This window comes from Lissotriton helveticus, chromosome 11 (genome assembly GCF_964261635.1).
Source record: "Lissotriton helveticus chromosome 11, aLisHel1.1, whole genome shotgun sequence".
In the NCBI taxonomy this organism is placed as follows: domain Eukaryota; kingdom Metazoa; phylum Chordata; class Amphibia; order Caudata; family Salamandridae; genus Lissotriton; species Lissotriton helveticus.
In genome coordinates this window covers 375628436-375643364 of record NC_136072.1, presented here as the reverse complement: position 1 = coordinate 375643364, position 14929 = coordinate 375628436, and the positions used below count along the sequence as shown (strand labels likewise).

Genomic DNA, 14929 nt, shown 5'->3' with positions numbered 1-14929 from the left:
AGACAACCTTGCACTGCATCTGTTGTGTGTGCGAGTAAAAAATAAACACCTGCGTTTTTATATTAAAAATAAATGATTAAAAAGATCAAAGCTGAAGGCTTCTTAGATCTTAAATGCCCCCTCTCCCCCATTGAAAAAAAACAAGGATCCGATCATTCATCCCAAGGGGATGTGATGTGTTAAAGCTAAGGGGGCTCGGGTGGGGGGGGGGGCAGGGTAAACATGAAAATATGAACAACACAAATGCAGAAACTTTGCATTATTGGAGCAAAAGAAATAATAAAGGACAATTGTATTTGTACCGTTATCACTGCTTGTGTGACAGTTTAAGAAGCTAACAGTGGATGCACTTGGGTAACGTGCCAAAATGAAAGCGCCACCTCCCCAAAGCTTGGCCCCTGGTGAGGTGGCAGGAGCCCATAAACAAAAGCAGTTTTCCATGCCCTGGGCTCCTGCAGGAGGAGGCCCATCAAATGCGGTCCCTGCACAGATAGGCCCATTATCATTCTGTATGTGATCATTAGGCCAACATACATAATGATAATGGGCAGATAGCAGCCTGTGCCAGGTTGGGGAGGGGCTGCTGCAGGCCACTGATCACAGCAGGAGCGCGAGCTGGCAATTGCAGGGAGAGTTACAGAACTCTCAGGCTGCTCGCAGGGGGACAGCTCGCTCCAATGTCTGAAATTACGGACAAAAGGCGTCCGTGAAAGAACTCCTCACGGACAAGAGGCCCAAATAACAGGCAGTCCGTGAAATTTACAGACGGTTAGTCACCCTAACCTAGGAACAATGTGCATGTTGTTGCTTTCCAGCTTAATTTATAAAACAACTAGCTTACCCGTCGCGTGTTGCTGCGATCTCCGAAAAAAGGAAAGTCAAGGAAACTCGTTATGATAACATTCCATTTACATTGTGTCATTTTTATTGAAACTTATTTATTTTAATATGGAAAACATTTCAAAGTGTCTTTTTAATTCTATTTATTTATTAATTCGAGTACACAATTTTTTGTTTTTCCGTCTGGTGCATACATCAGTATTCGAAAGATTATGAGGGCCCTGGGGAGGGCCGATATTTAAAAAAAAATTATGCCAGAAACCTTTGCGGGAGTGTACTCGACAACTGCCGAAAGTTTCCTGGCGATCGGATGAATGCGGTTTTAATTCTATTTATTTATTCGAGTGCTTGTGGATACACAATTTTTTGTTTTTCCGTCTTGTGCGTTCATCAGTATTCAAAAGATTACAAGGACCCTGGGGGGCCAATATTAAAAAAAAAATATGCCAGAACCTTCGCGGGAGTGTACTCAACAACTTCCCAAAGTTTCATGGCGATCGGATGAATGGTGTTTCAATTCTATTTATTTATTCAAGTGCTTGTGGATACACGATTTGTTGTTTTTCCGTCTGGTTCGTACATCAGTATTCAAAAGATTATGAGGGCCCTGGGGGGCTGATATTTTAAAAAAAATTATGCCAGAAACCTTCGCAGGAGTGTACTCAACAACTTCCCAAAGTTACATGGCGATCGGATGAATGGTGTAGTAATGCATAAAGGACAACAGACAGACATACATTTGTTTTTATATATATAGATTGAACAAAGGGGGCTCCAAAATGGGGGCCCCTGACAATCAAGGGTGTGGTGGTGAGTGCTACAGTGACTGTCCCAAGCATTTCACGGGAACTCCATGGCTCTGCCCTGGGGAAGCGGTGAAATGACGCGCACTCCAGAGGACCAAGTTATGGCCCCGTGGTCCAGGCCAATCTCCTGAAGGATGTCGGGGAATCCCCTCTTTAGGGCTGGCTCTGGCATGGTATTTTTAGGGCACAGCGTAGCATTTTGCCCAGGTTCCCTCAATATCGAGTAGCAGGTGAGTTAGTCCTGTGAGAAATCCAGCAGAGGCCTCAAGAAGTAGTGGTAAGGGCCCCAAGGCAGTACTCACCGGTGATTAGTCAATCTGCTGGTTAGATGACCAAATATTCAGTTTCTCTTTAACTGACGAGAATAGCACTATTTTTCTAAGCAATGATTGTGTGATCTTTATTGCAAATACATATGACCTGATAATTTGATTCTCACATCTGGGTGGGGGGGAGGGGGGGTGGGAGGTCTAAGGCTGATTTCTTGGTTGGTGAAAACAAACAGGTGACTGTGCTTGCTCTTGAGTCTCCACAGCTTGCTTCGGGGGTCCCTCACCTAACATGCTTTTATGTGAACCTCTATGAGCCTCACTAGGGCTTTCAAATTAATCAATGACTCTTTTAGCTCCATATTCACCTTAAAATGTCACCAACAGCAGAAAGACTGCAATGATACTGTTTAACCAACTTCCATAATTTTGTGCCATGGGGAAGCCGTTTTTGAGAGTCAATATTCTCTCCATTCCATAAAACATGAGGGTCTTAATTTCAGGCAATATACGGTCACTGATCTGGTCCCTTGAAAAAGTGCCACTGTACCCCGTTTACCAGATTCGTGACGTGCAGCAGTGACAGAGAATGTATAGAGTGTGCCATTATTATTACTGATCATTGTATATTATATTTAAAAAGATGTTGCTAGTACAGTCCCTTTTTATAAAGTAGCTTCTTCTGAATAATGCACCCAATGGCTCACTTGTTTGGAGCACTTGTTACGCGTTATTTCAATGCTCATGTTGGACATAGTGGTGCAGGATGGGTGGGTTGGGTGTGAGAATTAATGAACGCAGTGAGGTCAGAGCGGACAAGATACCCCCAGGGAGGGACCAGCGCCAACTGATGGTCACATGTGGATTCACCCATAGATATGATTCTGTGTTCATGGCGTGGGCAGTGCTGCTGCATGTGCTGTGAGAGGAAAGACTTCACTGCTGCATGTGCTGACCGTGGAGAGCCTGCAACGCTGCTGCACATTCGCGATGAATGGAAAGCCTTGTCTGCAGCACGATGCTCAGGCGCTACATCTTCAGGTGCTGGGGAGGACAGCCTGCACTGCTGCTGCACATGCTACTGTGGAAGCCTGCACTGCAGCTGCATGTGCTGTGTGGAAGCCTGTACTGCTGCTGCACATGTTGGGTGGAAGCCTGCACTGCTGCTGCATGTTCAGTGTGGAAGCCTGCACTGCTGCTGCACATGCTCTGTGGAAGCCTGCACTGCAGCTGCATGTGCTGTGTGGAAGCCTGCACTGCTGCTACACATGCTCTGTGGAAGCCTGCACTGCAGCTGCATGTGCTGTGTGGAAGCCTGCATTGCTGCTGCACATGCTGTGAGGAAGCTTGCACTGCTGCCGCAGGTCCTGTGTGGAAGCTTGTACTGCTGCTGCACCTGCACGTGCTGTGTGGAAGCCTGCACTACTGCTGCATGAGCGGTGTGTAAGCCTCCATTGCTGCCGCAGGTCCTGTGTGGAAGCCTGCACTGCTGCCACAGGTCCTGTGGGGAAGCTTTCACTGCTGCTGCACATGCTGTGTGGAAGCTTGCACTGATGCTGCACCTGCACGTGCTGTGAGGAAGCCTGCACTGCTGCTGCACATGCTGTGTGGAAGCTTGCACTGCTGCTGCACCTGCACGTGCTGTGAGGAAGCCTGCACTGCTGCTGCACATGCTGTGTGGAAGCTTGCACTGCTGCTGCACCTGCACGTGCTGTGAGGAAGCCTGCACTGCTGCTGCACATGCTGTGTGGAAGCTTGCACTGCTGCTGCACCTGCACGTGCTGTGAGGAAGCCTGCACTGCTGCTGCACATGCTGTGTGGAAGCTTGCACTGCTGCTGCACCTGCACATGCTGTGTGGAAGCCTGCACTGCAGCTGCACATGCTGTGAGGAAGCCTGCACTGCTGCTGCACATGCTGTGTGGAAGCTTGCACTGCTGCTGCACCTGCACGTGCTGTGTGGAAGCCTGCACTGCAGCTGCACATGCTGTGAGGAAGCCTGCACTGCTGCTGCACATGCTGTGTGGAAGCTTGCACTGCTGCTGCAACTGCACGTGCTGTGTGGAAGCATGCACTACTGCTGCATGAGCTGTGTGGAAGCCTGCACTGCTGCTGCATATGGTCTGTAAAGTAAACAAACAAAATGGCCGGACAGCTTTTGTTGAAATGCTAATGCAATGCCTAGTACCATGAATTACCAGGTTGAACAGACGTGTGTCTGAAGTTACTTTTTTATTTTATAAAAAAAAATTTTTGAAACAAGTTTTCTTTAAAGCGTCAAAAGACACAACAAGACATTTAACGAGTTTTACAGACAATACATTCCATAAATAAACACAACAATACAAATCAATGAAAGTTTCAACCAATGAAATCCAATATACATTACATGGACAACTGTATTATGCCTCGAATTGAATAATCTATGAGGCACCAATCCTGGATATAGAACAAACAAGTGGTCTAACAGAATGGAACACTGGCCTACTTGTTTATCATCTGCAAGAAGATACCCAGTGTATTTATCACCCAGTGCTACAACGAATAGGAATTACATGGAGGCAATTCTGCGGTTTACACATGCATTAATTTCATTCCTATCGAGCCTTAGAACATTGGTATCTTGCAGGGAAGGACGTCGACGCGTTTCAAACCCGCGTGTATTTAATGGGTTCTCCTCAGGACATGGATTGGGGGGTCGTTGTCACTTATTGGCTGGGGGTTGGATCACTCCCTCAATGATGCGCCAAAGACGATCACTGGGAGGGGTGCCGGCACACGTCGATTATGCAGTATGCAGATCAGCAAGGCTTTGTTAAACGGGCAAAAGTCCCTTCATGGACGCTTGTTCAAGCGGCGGCGGCCGCCTGGACTTGTGCGTTCTCTGTGACGATTCAGAAGAGTTGAATTTCGGCAGCCGACTCCGTGTGAACAGACGCTGGTCACACGGAGTCGGGTGCCGAAATTCAACTCTTCTGAATCGTCACAGAGAACGCACAAGTCCAGGCGGCGGCCGCCGCTTGAACAAGCGTCCATGAAGGGACTTTTGCCCGTTTAACGAAGCCTTGATGATCTGCATACTGCATAATCGACGTGTGCCGGCACCCCTCCCAGTGATCGTCTTTGGCGCATCATTGAGGGAGTGATCCAACCCCCAGCCAATAAGTGACAACGACCCCCCAATCCATGTCCTGAGGAGAACCCATTAAATACACGCGGGTTCGAAACGCGTCGACGTCCTTCCCTGCAAGATACCAATGTTCTAAGGCTCGATAGGAATGAAATTAATGCATGTGTAAACCGCAGAATTGCCTCCATGTAATTCCTATTCGTTCTAGCACTGGGTGATAAATACACGGTGTATCTTCTTGCAGATGATAAACAAGTAGGCCAGTGTTCCATTCTGTTAGACCACTTGTTTGTTCTATATCCAGGATTGGTGCCTCATAGATTATTCAATTCGAGGCATAATACAGTTGTCCATGTAATGTATATTGGATTTAATTGGTTGAAACTTTCATTGATTTGTATTGTTGTGTTTATTTATGGAATGTATTGTCTGTAAAACTCGTTAAATGTCTTGTTGTGTCTTTTGACGCTTTAAAGAAAACTTGTTTCAAAATTTTTTTTTTATAAAATAAAAAAGTAACTTCAGACACACGTCTGTTCAACCTGGTAATTCATGGTACTAGGCATTGCATTAGCATTTCAACAAAAGCTGTCCGGCCATTTTGTTTGTTTACTTAATTGAGAGTGGTCTAGGCCGGACGGTGACAGGACCCAAACCTTCCCAGTCCCTTTTGCATATGGTCTGTAGGCAGAAATTGTTGCTTCTTACGTGAGTGAAAAGGCTGCAGAGTGCTGGTATCCATGTGGTCCTTCCTTTTGAATCTTATGTATTCCATAAGATCACTGAGCCCTCTCCATCTGTGTCCCAGGATCTGGACCAACGTCAACATCAGACCCGCCCCACTTCTTCCGCAGTTTCAGAAAGGAGCCGAAGACCCACCACTCCAGTGACCACTACCATCTCCACACATTAGAGTTCACCACCAGTCAATTGCCGCTCCATCCTAAAGATCCTGAATGGTAACTCATTGCCCTGGTTCTGCGCCAGCTTGCTCCTTAGATAGGTTTGTGCACATACATATGCACTAGAAGTCGGCTAGTCAACAAATTAGCAGAGAGAGTGGAGTCAGAGCTGAGCTAACAGTTAGCTCTAGCTCAGAGAGCCCCCGCTCAAGCTGAGTCTTAAACATATTTGACATGCACATTATGCAACAAAAATCCAGCTCGAATCTATTAAGGTAAATCCAAGATTAAAAAAAAAAGTCAGTGGCGTAGCTAGGCCTTAGGCCGCCCATGGCAGCCCCTGCGTTTCCCGCCCATGGCGGTGTAATCTAAGAGGGGGGGTGCTATCGATTAATGCAGCCACGACGGCAGCAGGTAAAAGCGGGGGTAGGGGGTACTGCCACCGCCCCCAAAACCCATGCCTCCTGGAGTGGTCCGCCCCCCAATACCTACGCCACTGAAAAAAGTGTATTTTTTTTAACTTGCTGGAACGTTTCATTTTGGCACATCAGATTATTACACCGCATTAACAAGCATTTAACATCTTTAGAACAAAAAAGTGAGAGTTTTGAAACATGCACTGAGAAACATTCCTTCCCCTGCACTGATGACAATGCTTTTAGTGAAGTAAGAGGCATGTCAGGGGTCATGTGTGCTCTAGATGTGGGCTAGATTCTTATATACCTGGATCACAATTTTAGTCTACAAATATATGCAACTGTGGATATGTGTGTGTATACATATATAGAGCCTATTTACCAATTACATTTTTACCATGCATGCGCCTTTACCAACTATGCCTTTACAATGACATTTTCATTGTAAAGGCATATTTGTGGTATGGTAAAGACGCATGCATTGTAAAGACAGCTTTGTAAAGGCATGCGTGGTAATTGCATGTGTGGTTCCGTGATACAACTTTTTGTATACTTTAGAGGGTCCTCAGTAAGAGATGCCAATCAAACACATTAAGTCCCTCAGTAAGAGACACCAACCATGATCAACCTACCACAAATGTGTCAGGTCATCACTAAGAGATACCAACCATGATCAAACTAGCACACGTGCTGGGGCCTTCAGAAACAGATGGCAACAGTGGGCATCCCACCACAGGCATGCTAATGCCTTCAGTAAAAGACGCCAATGACAATAGACCCACTAGAAACGTTCCACTGCCTTCGGTAAGTGACATCAACCATGGCTGACCAACCTCACACATGGGGGATCTGAAGAAAAGAGACAAAATACAGTCAAACAACCAGAAGTGTGGCAGAGCGACACCGACCAAGACTGGTAAACCGCAAATGTGCCAGGGCACTTAGTAAAAGACGCAACCATGGCTGACCATTCACAAATGTGTTAGTGCCCTCAAAAGGAGACACCAACCACAGCCGACAAACAAAATCATGTTGACCCTTGGTAGAAGTTGCTGACCAACAACAAACGTACATGGGCCCGATTAAGAGCTGCCTACCACCGTCAACCAGTTACAAACCATGGCCCTCAAAAGAGATACAAATCACAGTTGACCAATTACAAGCATGCCAAGACCTTGGAAAAAGACACCAATCACAGCTGACTAATCACAAAAGTCCCAGAACAGTCAGTAAGTAATGACAACTACTGTTAAGGCTTAATTTAAGCCTGTAGTTGCAGGTGGGGCCCACAAGCACTACATTTTGGGGATCAACACTTAGTTTTCCTCATCAGACTTTGGACCAAGAGAGAGAAAAGTACAAAATAGGGAATGAAAGAGGCAATGACGGAGAATCAGAGACAAGGGGGGACAAGCTGAGAAAGCAGGAATGAAAACAACCTGCAAGAGTGAGTTAAATAGGAAAAGGGAGTCTGGTGTTAGATGAAGGTGGATGGCCACGTCACCCACAGAGGTACATTATAGGGGACAGCCCATTAGTATTTCCTCACTGCCTGCTGAATCCCATTTCTACATTGGCCACCTGCAGTGGCTGCTCCTTCGCTAAAGCGGAGGAGCGTCGCCCCACTGCTTCAAGAGCAGTGCAGAGCAAACATAAAATGATAATAACCTGGTTATTATCATTTTCTTTTTCATTACGGGTTGGGTTAGGGCGGGCTGGGGTTACGCGGAGGAGTGTTTTGCCCACTCCAAGTGCGCAAGATTGCTTGGCCGGCCCTCTTGGGCCTGCCAAACAGTCATGCACACTTTGCATCTTCCCCACCAGGCCTGCTTTACACAGCCTGGTGAGGAACATGCAAAGCCTCACAGTCTCCGTCTGAGTGCCGAACCACGGCGCTCAGACCAATCATAATGCTGTATTACAGCGTTGTGATTGGCTTAGGGGACGGAGTTTGTGTGCTTCCTTCCGCTATGGAAGTAGAGGAAAAGGCGGCTGAAGGGACGGAAGGGCAGCAAAAGGTACGTTGATTTTTTGTAACTGTTTTTTGTCTCCCCGCTCCCCTCCCATACACTACTAGCCACCTGGGTAAGCAAAGCAGCCATGGCCAGCATGATATCCTGCTCCTGAAGCCTGGGTGGATGGCGCCTGGGGGTATTTAGGGGGCTTGCATCCTGCTCTCCCTTTTTTCGTTGGCTGCAAGAAAGGAAAGACCATCCCACCCACCTGGCACGCGCTGGAGTGCAAAGCATAAATAACCTGTTTCTCTATCGCGTCACAAGTGGAATTACTGGACAATCTTAACACAAGATGTGGAAATTGCCTTAAAAGATGGAGATGAGGGCGCAAACAGACATCCTCAGGCCATAGGGGGCCATGAGAAGAACACAACGGCAGCCTCATTATCCCAGAAGGGGCAGTTGGTATTCTGACAGCTGGGGTTGGCCTTAGTTTGTTCCCTGTGGGCACGGGTGCAGCAACTCAGGAGGAGACTTGCATGGGCCGCTGCCGGGACCACTACATCACTGCGATTCCCAGTGCCTCTGGATTGGTTTCAGGGTGGGTGGTAGCCTTCAACGGGCCCTGAACGCTTGGACCACCCATCAATTATCCCCACCTGTGTATTGCAAAAAGAAATTATGAACCAACTTGCGACACTTTTTTACAACAAATAGCGTGTGGTCTGTTTTGTGAGATGTAAACTCTGCCGTATGTCCCAAGAGCAAGAATGCGGAGGGGTGGGGGCAGGGAGGAAACACTCTGCAACAAGTGGTGGAATCCAGACTACCAGCCTTGGTGTTGGCATCACCGAAGAGATAGCGCCGGCAGAGGGCGCAAGACCAAAACGTTTGGCCCCGGCACATACAGTTTTACAAATTAAGTATTGCCCGGCTAACCAAACACAAATCTGCCATGGCCCTTTTGGGAGTCCAATTGCAACCAGCCACCCACAAAGATTCATCATTAATGCTGCTGTGGCCTGCCTGCTTCACCGCATGTATTGTATTGTAATTGCATTTATATAGCGCTTACTACCCCTGACGAGGCGTCGAAGCGCTTTTTCGACGAGTAGCACGCTACTCCGGGACCCGTAGAGGATTAGTGTTGAATTAGTATTGTGAAACATGCAAGTACATTTTAAGTGGTGGATAGGTTAGTCAGTTATTTGGATTTGGAATGATAGCAGAAGGACACCGCAGAGTTGTGTGCTCATTCTCAATCGTGCCTAACTGGGGCCTCTTGTTCACCTCAGAGCTCCACTACACTCTCTCCGACTGAGTCTCAACACGAAGAGCATAAGGCTGCCGTAGAGAGTGCAAAAAGAACAATTGATGAACAGAATGCAGAACAATGTCATACAGTCACTCCAGTACAGAGATCTGGGCTTAAATCCATCGCTTTTTTGCTCCCAATGCCATTCCAGTTTGGAGCCAGCCATATGCAAATCCGTCTTGACCCTGCGCCCAATGGGAATAGTCCAGCCAGAACTGCCGGGCCAGGTCCTCCCTGGACTGAAAACAAGCATCCAAGGACCGTCAGGCTTTCAGCATTAGCATAAGACTGCCGTAGCTAGTGCGTCTGCTCGCTAATCGGAAACTGAACAGATATCCATTACACCAAATTGGAGTTCCGAGCGCACCCCGAGCATAATTAATTCCTTGAATGCCCCTCATTGACAAACCCGCTGCTGCCAGGCTCAGCTCTCTGGAGAGGGAGGCCCATGTGGATGAGCCCAAGGGGTGGGGGAGGGGGGGGGGCATAAACGCCGACCAAGGAACACCACCTGGCACTCTCTCGGGGCCTGTGGTAGCTTTTGGCCACCATCGCCTAATTCATGTTGCCTGTGTCCTCGCTATCCTAGTAATTGTAATTCATGTATATAGCACTTGCCACCCCTGATGAGGCGTTGAAGCGCTTTCAGCGGGAAAGCAGGCCGCTCCTGAACCCAAGGTTAGCAAGCAATACTGATGTCTCGAAGGGGGAGCTGGTGTTTACGCCACACTCTGCAGCAGCTCAGCCTCCACATCCTGCGGTGCCGGTAGGACCGAAGGCAGGCACGAGCTGTCCCTCCGGTGACTGTCGCCGCCACTTACAACCGAGACCGACCCGGACGTACCGAAGTGACTGCAAGCATGACACTTAGGGCAGAGGGGCATTGCCTCTCGGGGGCGACTATTAGAGCTAGTTTCACCAGAAATTCAGGAGAAGAATTACAGTGTGCGTCAGATATAACACCTCGAGTCCCTTGGCATCTTGCGTCAGTTGTTCTGTTAAACTGCATTTTCGAAACCATGCAATCCCCTCTGGGAACTAGCGTGCTATATAGCCAGTGTCGAAGGAATATTGGGATTTTACAGCCCCAGCGGTTTCCGAATAATTATGAATTTGCTGCATACTCCATCATCTTCTGCTGCACAATCTCCCCATTTAGACAAACATACGTTTGTTTCTAGCTCAAAAGCTCCGCAGACGGCGGCCCACTGCCAAGGTTGACTGGTCATCTTTCTGTTGCTTATTGCTTTGGATGTCAGACTGGCAGGGGTGGACTGGGGCAAAAAATAATATGTCCCGGCACCAACATTAAAGTGGCCTCCTTTAGCGAAGTATATAGAAAAAAAAGTGCCAGTATCAAGGAAATTAACAACAATAAAGAAAACGGCCAATAAAACGGCCCACCTGGCCATAACATCGCCCACAGCTGCTGAAAAACACGGCCTACACTGATCTGTCAGCTCACCCCATCGGACACTGCCTGGCTGTCCTATAGGCCAGTACGGCCTGGAAGACTGGTACTGAGGGGAATCCTTTGCCCAGATAGTGTTATCGTGTCAAAATGACAAAATTATGAGGTAACACTAACAAAAAAAAAATGCGCCCCATAATTTGCCTTTTCTTCTCACATAATTTAGTAACCCGTGCCGCCTAATTTTGTCCTCCGCTGCCGCATAATTCCAGTAGCCCTGGCTATAAAAATGACCCACATTTCTCAAGTGGTCTCGGGCCTCCTGGGGGGTGGAGTGGGGGGGTTCCTCCTGGAGGTCTCTCGAGCACAGGCCGCGGCAGCTTCATTCCAGGGAGGGGGTGTTTGTAGCAGACCCGAGCTGCCGTCTCCCCTCACACGGACAGGGCCAGCGAAGCACTCTGTAGGATGAGAGGCAGGTCAATCAGCCGGGGCCTTCGACGGCCGCTGTCTGCCTGGTCTAACGCCAGAGACGGCCACCAGCGTTACCCTTCCAACGAATATGAAATGTATTAGACGGCGTGGGATATAATCGTGGGTTTGCAACGGGAAATACCAATACGAGTGCCTTAGCTATAGTAGCCTTGAGGTTACAAGATGCTCGCTGCAGCAGGCGCGTTATCCTACTAAGCTATTATCTGTACAATTCAATCAGCTCAATATGGATTACAAGTGAAATTGATGCGTTTATTCTCAATGCTACCTTACTATGATTAGATAGATCAGTTAGTTAACGCTCTCTACTGACATCATCTGTGGTATATACAGGCCCGCGTTTCAATCCCAAAGCAAACCCTACCCACCATCTTTCCGAGGTCAGCAAATTCAGCACCATTAAATTCGGTGCTAGTAGCAGGTTAACTGTAGTGCTTAGAAGCTGCTGCGGTGATAGACCAGCGCTATATAAAACTATTGTTATATTTCCTGCGGGTGAAAAACCCACGCAGTCGCCTGACTCCAGCTTGAAAGCCACACACATCTTCGGAGCGGGCGCTTTAACCTGGAAGGCTGCCCACAGGTCTTCCCTACCACAGGCTCGTGATTCTCGGCGGCGCGCGCTCGGGCTATTAACCTATCGAGCGGCCTCGCGCCAGTCTAGGACCGGACAACAACCTCGCTGGAGCTTTAATCGAAAACAGGCGTAGAAAAGACGGCGAAATGGAAAAAGGGGGAATAAAATGCAAGGAACAGGTGGACAAAGTGGAAAAGAACCGATCAAATATAGAAACAACCGAGGAGATGTAGAAGCAAATGAGAGAGATGCAGGTGCCCAGCTTCCATTGATGCAGCAGGTGCAGTGGCACCGGGCTCAGAGGCCCGACGAGCACACGACGCTTTGAATTATTGCTGTATTTTATCATTGAAACATTAGGTGGGGGCATTGCCTTCCTTTCACTAGGTCCCATAACAACACACTGGCCATGTACTAGAGACGCACTGTAACATCTGGGGTTGAAGGGGTTTCGGTGGCGTGAATAAATGAGGAAGGAGACACGGCGTCACGTGCTGTTGGTCCAATCAGGTAACGGGACGGACGAGATACAGGTGATTAAATGCGTAAAATAGAACAAGCGAAGGAGATAAAGCAGGAGTAGATGAAACAAAGGGAGTCACAATGGGCACAAAAGCGTTAACTTGATCTTTTTGTAGCGCTGGACTTCTTCTTGTGTGTTCAAGCGCTGTAAAAATACGTCTTACTGCTACAAAAACGTGCATTAAAACATCGATGACGGGGACAGAAAGAGTGTGGGGAGGTGCGGGCGACATAAAATCCTATATTGTTGACAGCACGAGATAAAGAAGAGTTGGGTTTGAACGGAGAGCCGAAATGGCAGGGTAAAAAATCTGACAGGAAAAGGTGGTGACCAAAATGGTAAACCACTCAGGGCACGAGTGACAAAAAATGAATTGGAGGGGAGTAGAACAGTAAAATCAACAGTTTTTACATCCAGCGAGAAAAAAAGAAAGAAACACTTGTGAATTCTACTAGCCTTTCAAGGACGAGAGTCAGTGAGGTAGCATGGTGGGTTCATGCATCTGCTGAAGTGAGCTGCGCGCAGCCTTTAGGTGACAGGTTCGAAGCCCAGCGTGTCCTATCGACCACGCACCCTCCGAGCTTCAATGCAAGGCCCGTGGCTGACGGGAGGCATTTAAAACGAAACATACCAAGCGTTAAGAAGCAGAATCAATGTGATAACAAGCGCTGTATAAAATCCGAGCAATTGTTGCAAGGCAAGACGAGAGCTAAAAAATGTGGTGTAAGGGCCAGGCAGAGAGCCATTCTAGGAAAAGGGGACTCAGAGGACCTGTAAGCCAGTCATACTTCACGGCAGGAATGCAGCCCCCATGAGTGTTCCCCGACACAACCCCGGGGCTCCCGGATCACGGAATGTTAAACAAGCACTGCATTGCAGCTCAGAGTAGCCAAAGGAGGCGGCGGGATGGGGGCTGTGGGGGAGGGGCATACCAGGGGGAGGGGTGCAGTGGACCCCTGCACATCTAGCTTAAAATCACACACTGCGCCCCTTTAATCTGCAGACTCCTTATCAGCGCGCTCCTGGCTTGCGCTGAAGTGTCAGTACATCATTGCTTCCCCGGGGGCATGTGGCGGTGCCCATTACAAGCCCTCGGTGCAGGGCTAAGCACATGTACGTCTGTGTATACATAATGCATGGTATTAACAAGCGCTTTAAGGGGACGGTATCATCCCAATGGCCCCCTAGCAAAAAAGAGGCTGAGACTGCGGGAGGCAGAGCAGCGCTGAACAGCAGGCAGAGACATATATAGGTACACAAAATACACAAGTCAAACCAGCATCCAGGAGACGTGATACGAACAAGTGAGGGTCCAATTTACCTTCCACGGCTGTCATCCCAGACACCAGGCAGAAAAACACCAGTATATCCAATTCCATGGCAGTGAGAGAAATTCCCCAAAAAGACGAAACAAGTCCTTGCCAGAAGATAAAAAAAAACAATCAAAGCAAAATATATCCAAAACCCATCCAGGAGTTCCTTGAATGCGGCGCTCCAGAGCTCCAGAAGCCCACAGCCGTCTCCGCTTTCCTTGAGAGTGCAGGCGCGAGTCCCCGCGAGTGTGAACAGTTTGCAGATGTGTTGAGTGAGGGGGGTGCTCCCGTAAATGGATGAATGTGTGTGCGGGCAAGTGCGTGCATTTGTGGGGACGGGGCTGAGACCGGGACCCAGCTCCTGGTATCACATTACAGGGCTGTAGTAAGAAAGTGTACAGTGCGAGCAGGCATCGGGATCATCAGTGGGGCTGCTGAGGGAGAGGGGGAGGGCGAGGGCTGCACGCTCCTCTCCGCCGGCCGCACCACCGCCAGCCCCCCCGCTTCCCTTCTCCAAAGTCTGTCACACCCATCGCATCTCCGGGCCAATCAAGGAACACAAACTCCAAGCACCCCCACCCAATCAGCAATAAGCACCTCCCCGCTGAGGCATTGTTCATTTTTTAAGAAACTTTTTCAAGCAGGCTGAAGCTTTCAAGAGCTGCGCTTCTGTTTCGTACTCGGGGAAATGCCGCCACCCTGTGGTCATTGGCACAGTTACATAACAGCGCCGTTCACTCAAGTCAAAGCTTCCTGACTCCTAAAATGTAGGTCACTAGAATACAGCTATTCTGTCCCTATAATAAAAACATCCTATTTTGATCGCCAACTATGGCCTACTTTAGTCTTCCCAGTCCGTGTCGTGCACGACTACGCGTATTCATAACGCTCAAAGCAATGCAAATCTGCCCTTTGAGCTTGTTTGCTCTGTCTACATCTGCATTGAGCATGGACGATCGGTGAATAGAATGCGATAGGTTGG

At 48.4% G+C, this 14929-nt stretch overlaps 1 protein-coding gene across 1 annotated transcript in view; it reads right to left on the bottom strand.

Annotated features, from left to right (window-relative positions):
- EPHB1 (EPH receptor B1) overlaps positions 1-14440 on the bottom strand; it is a 956362-nt gene extending 941922 nt beyond the window's left edge. The window contains exon 1 of the mRNA XM_078665818.1: positions 13956-14440. Within this exon, the coding sequence (XP_078521944.1) occupies positions 13956-14013 (58 nt within the window). The 5' untranslated portion in view covers positions 14014-14440. The remainder of the gene's footprint in view (positions 1-13955) is intronic.
- Positions 14441-14929: the final 489 nt, after the last annotated feature.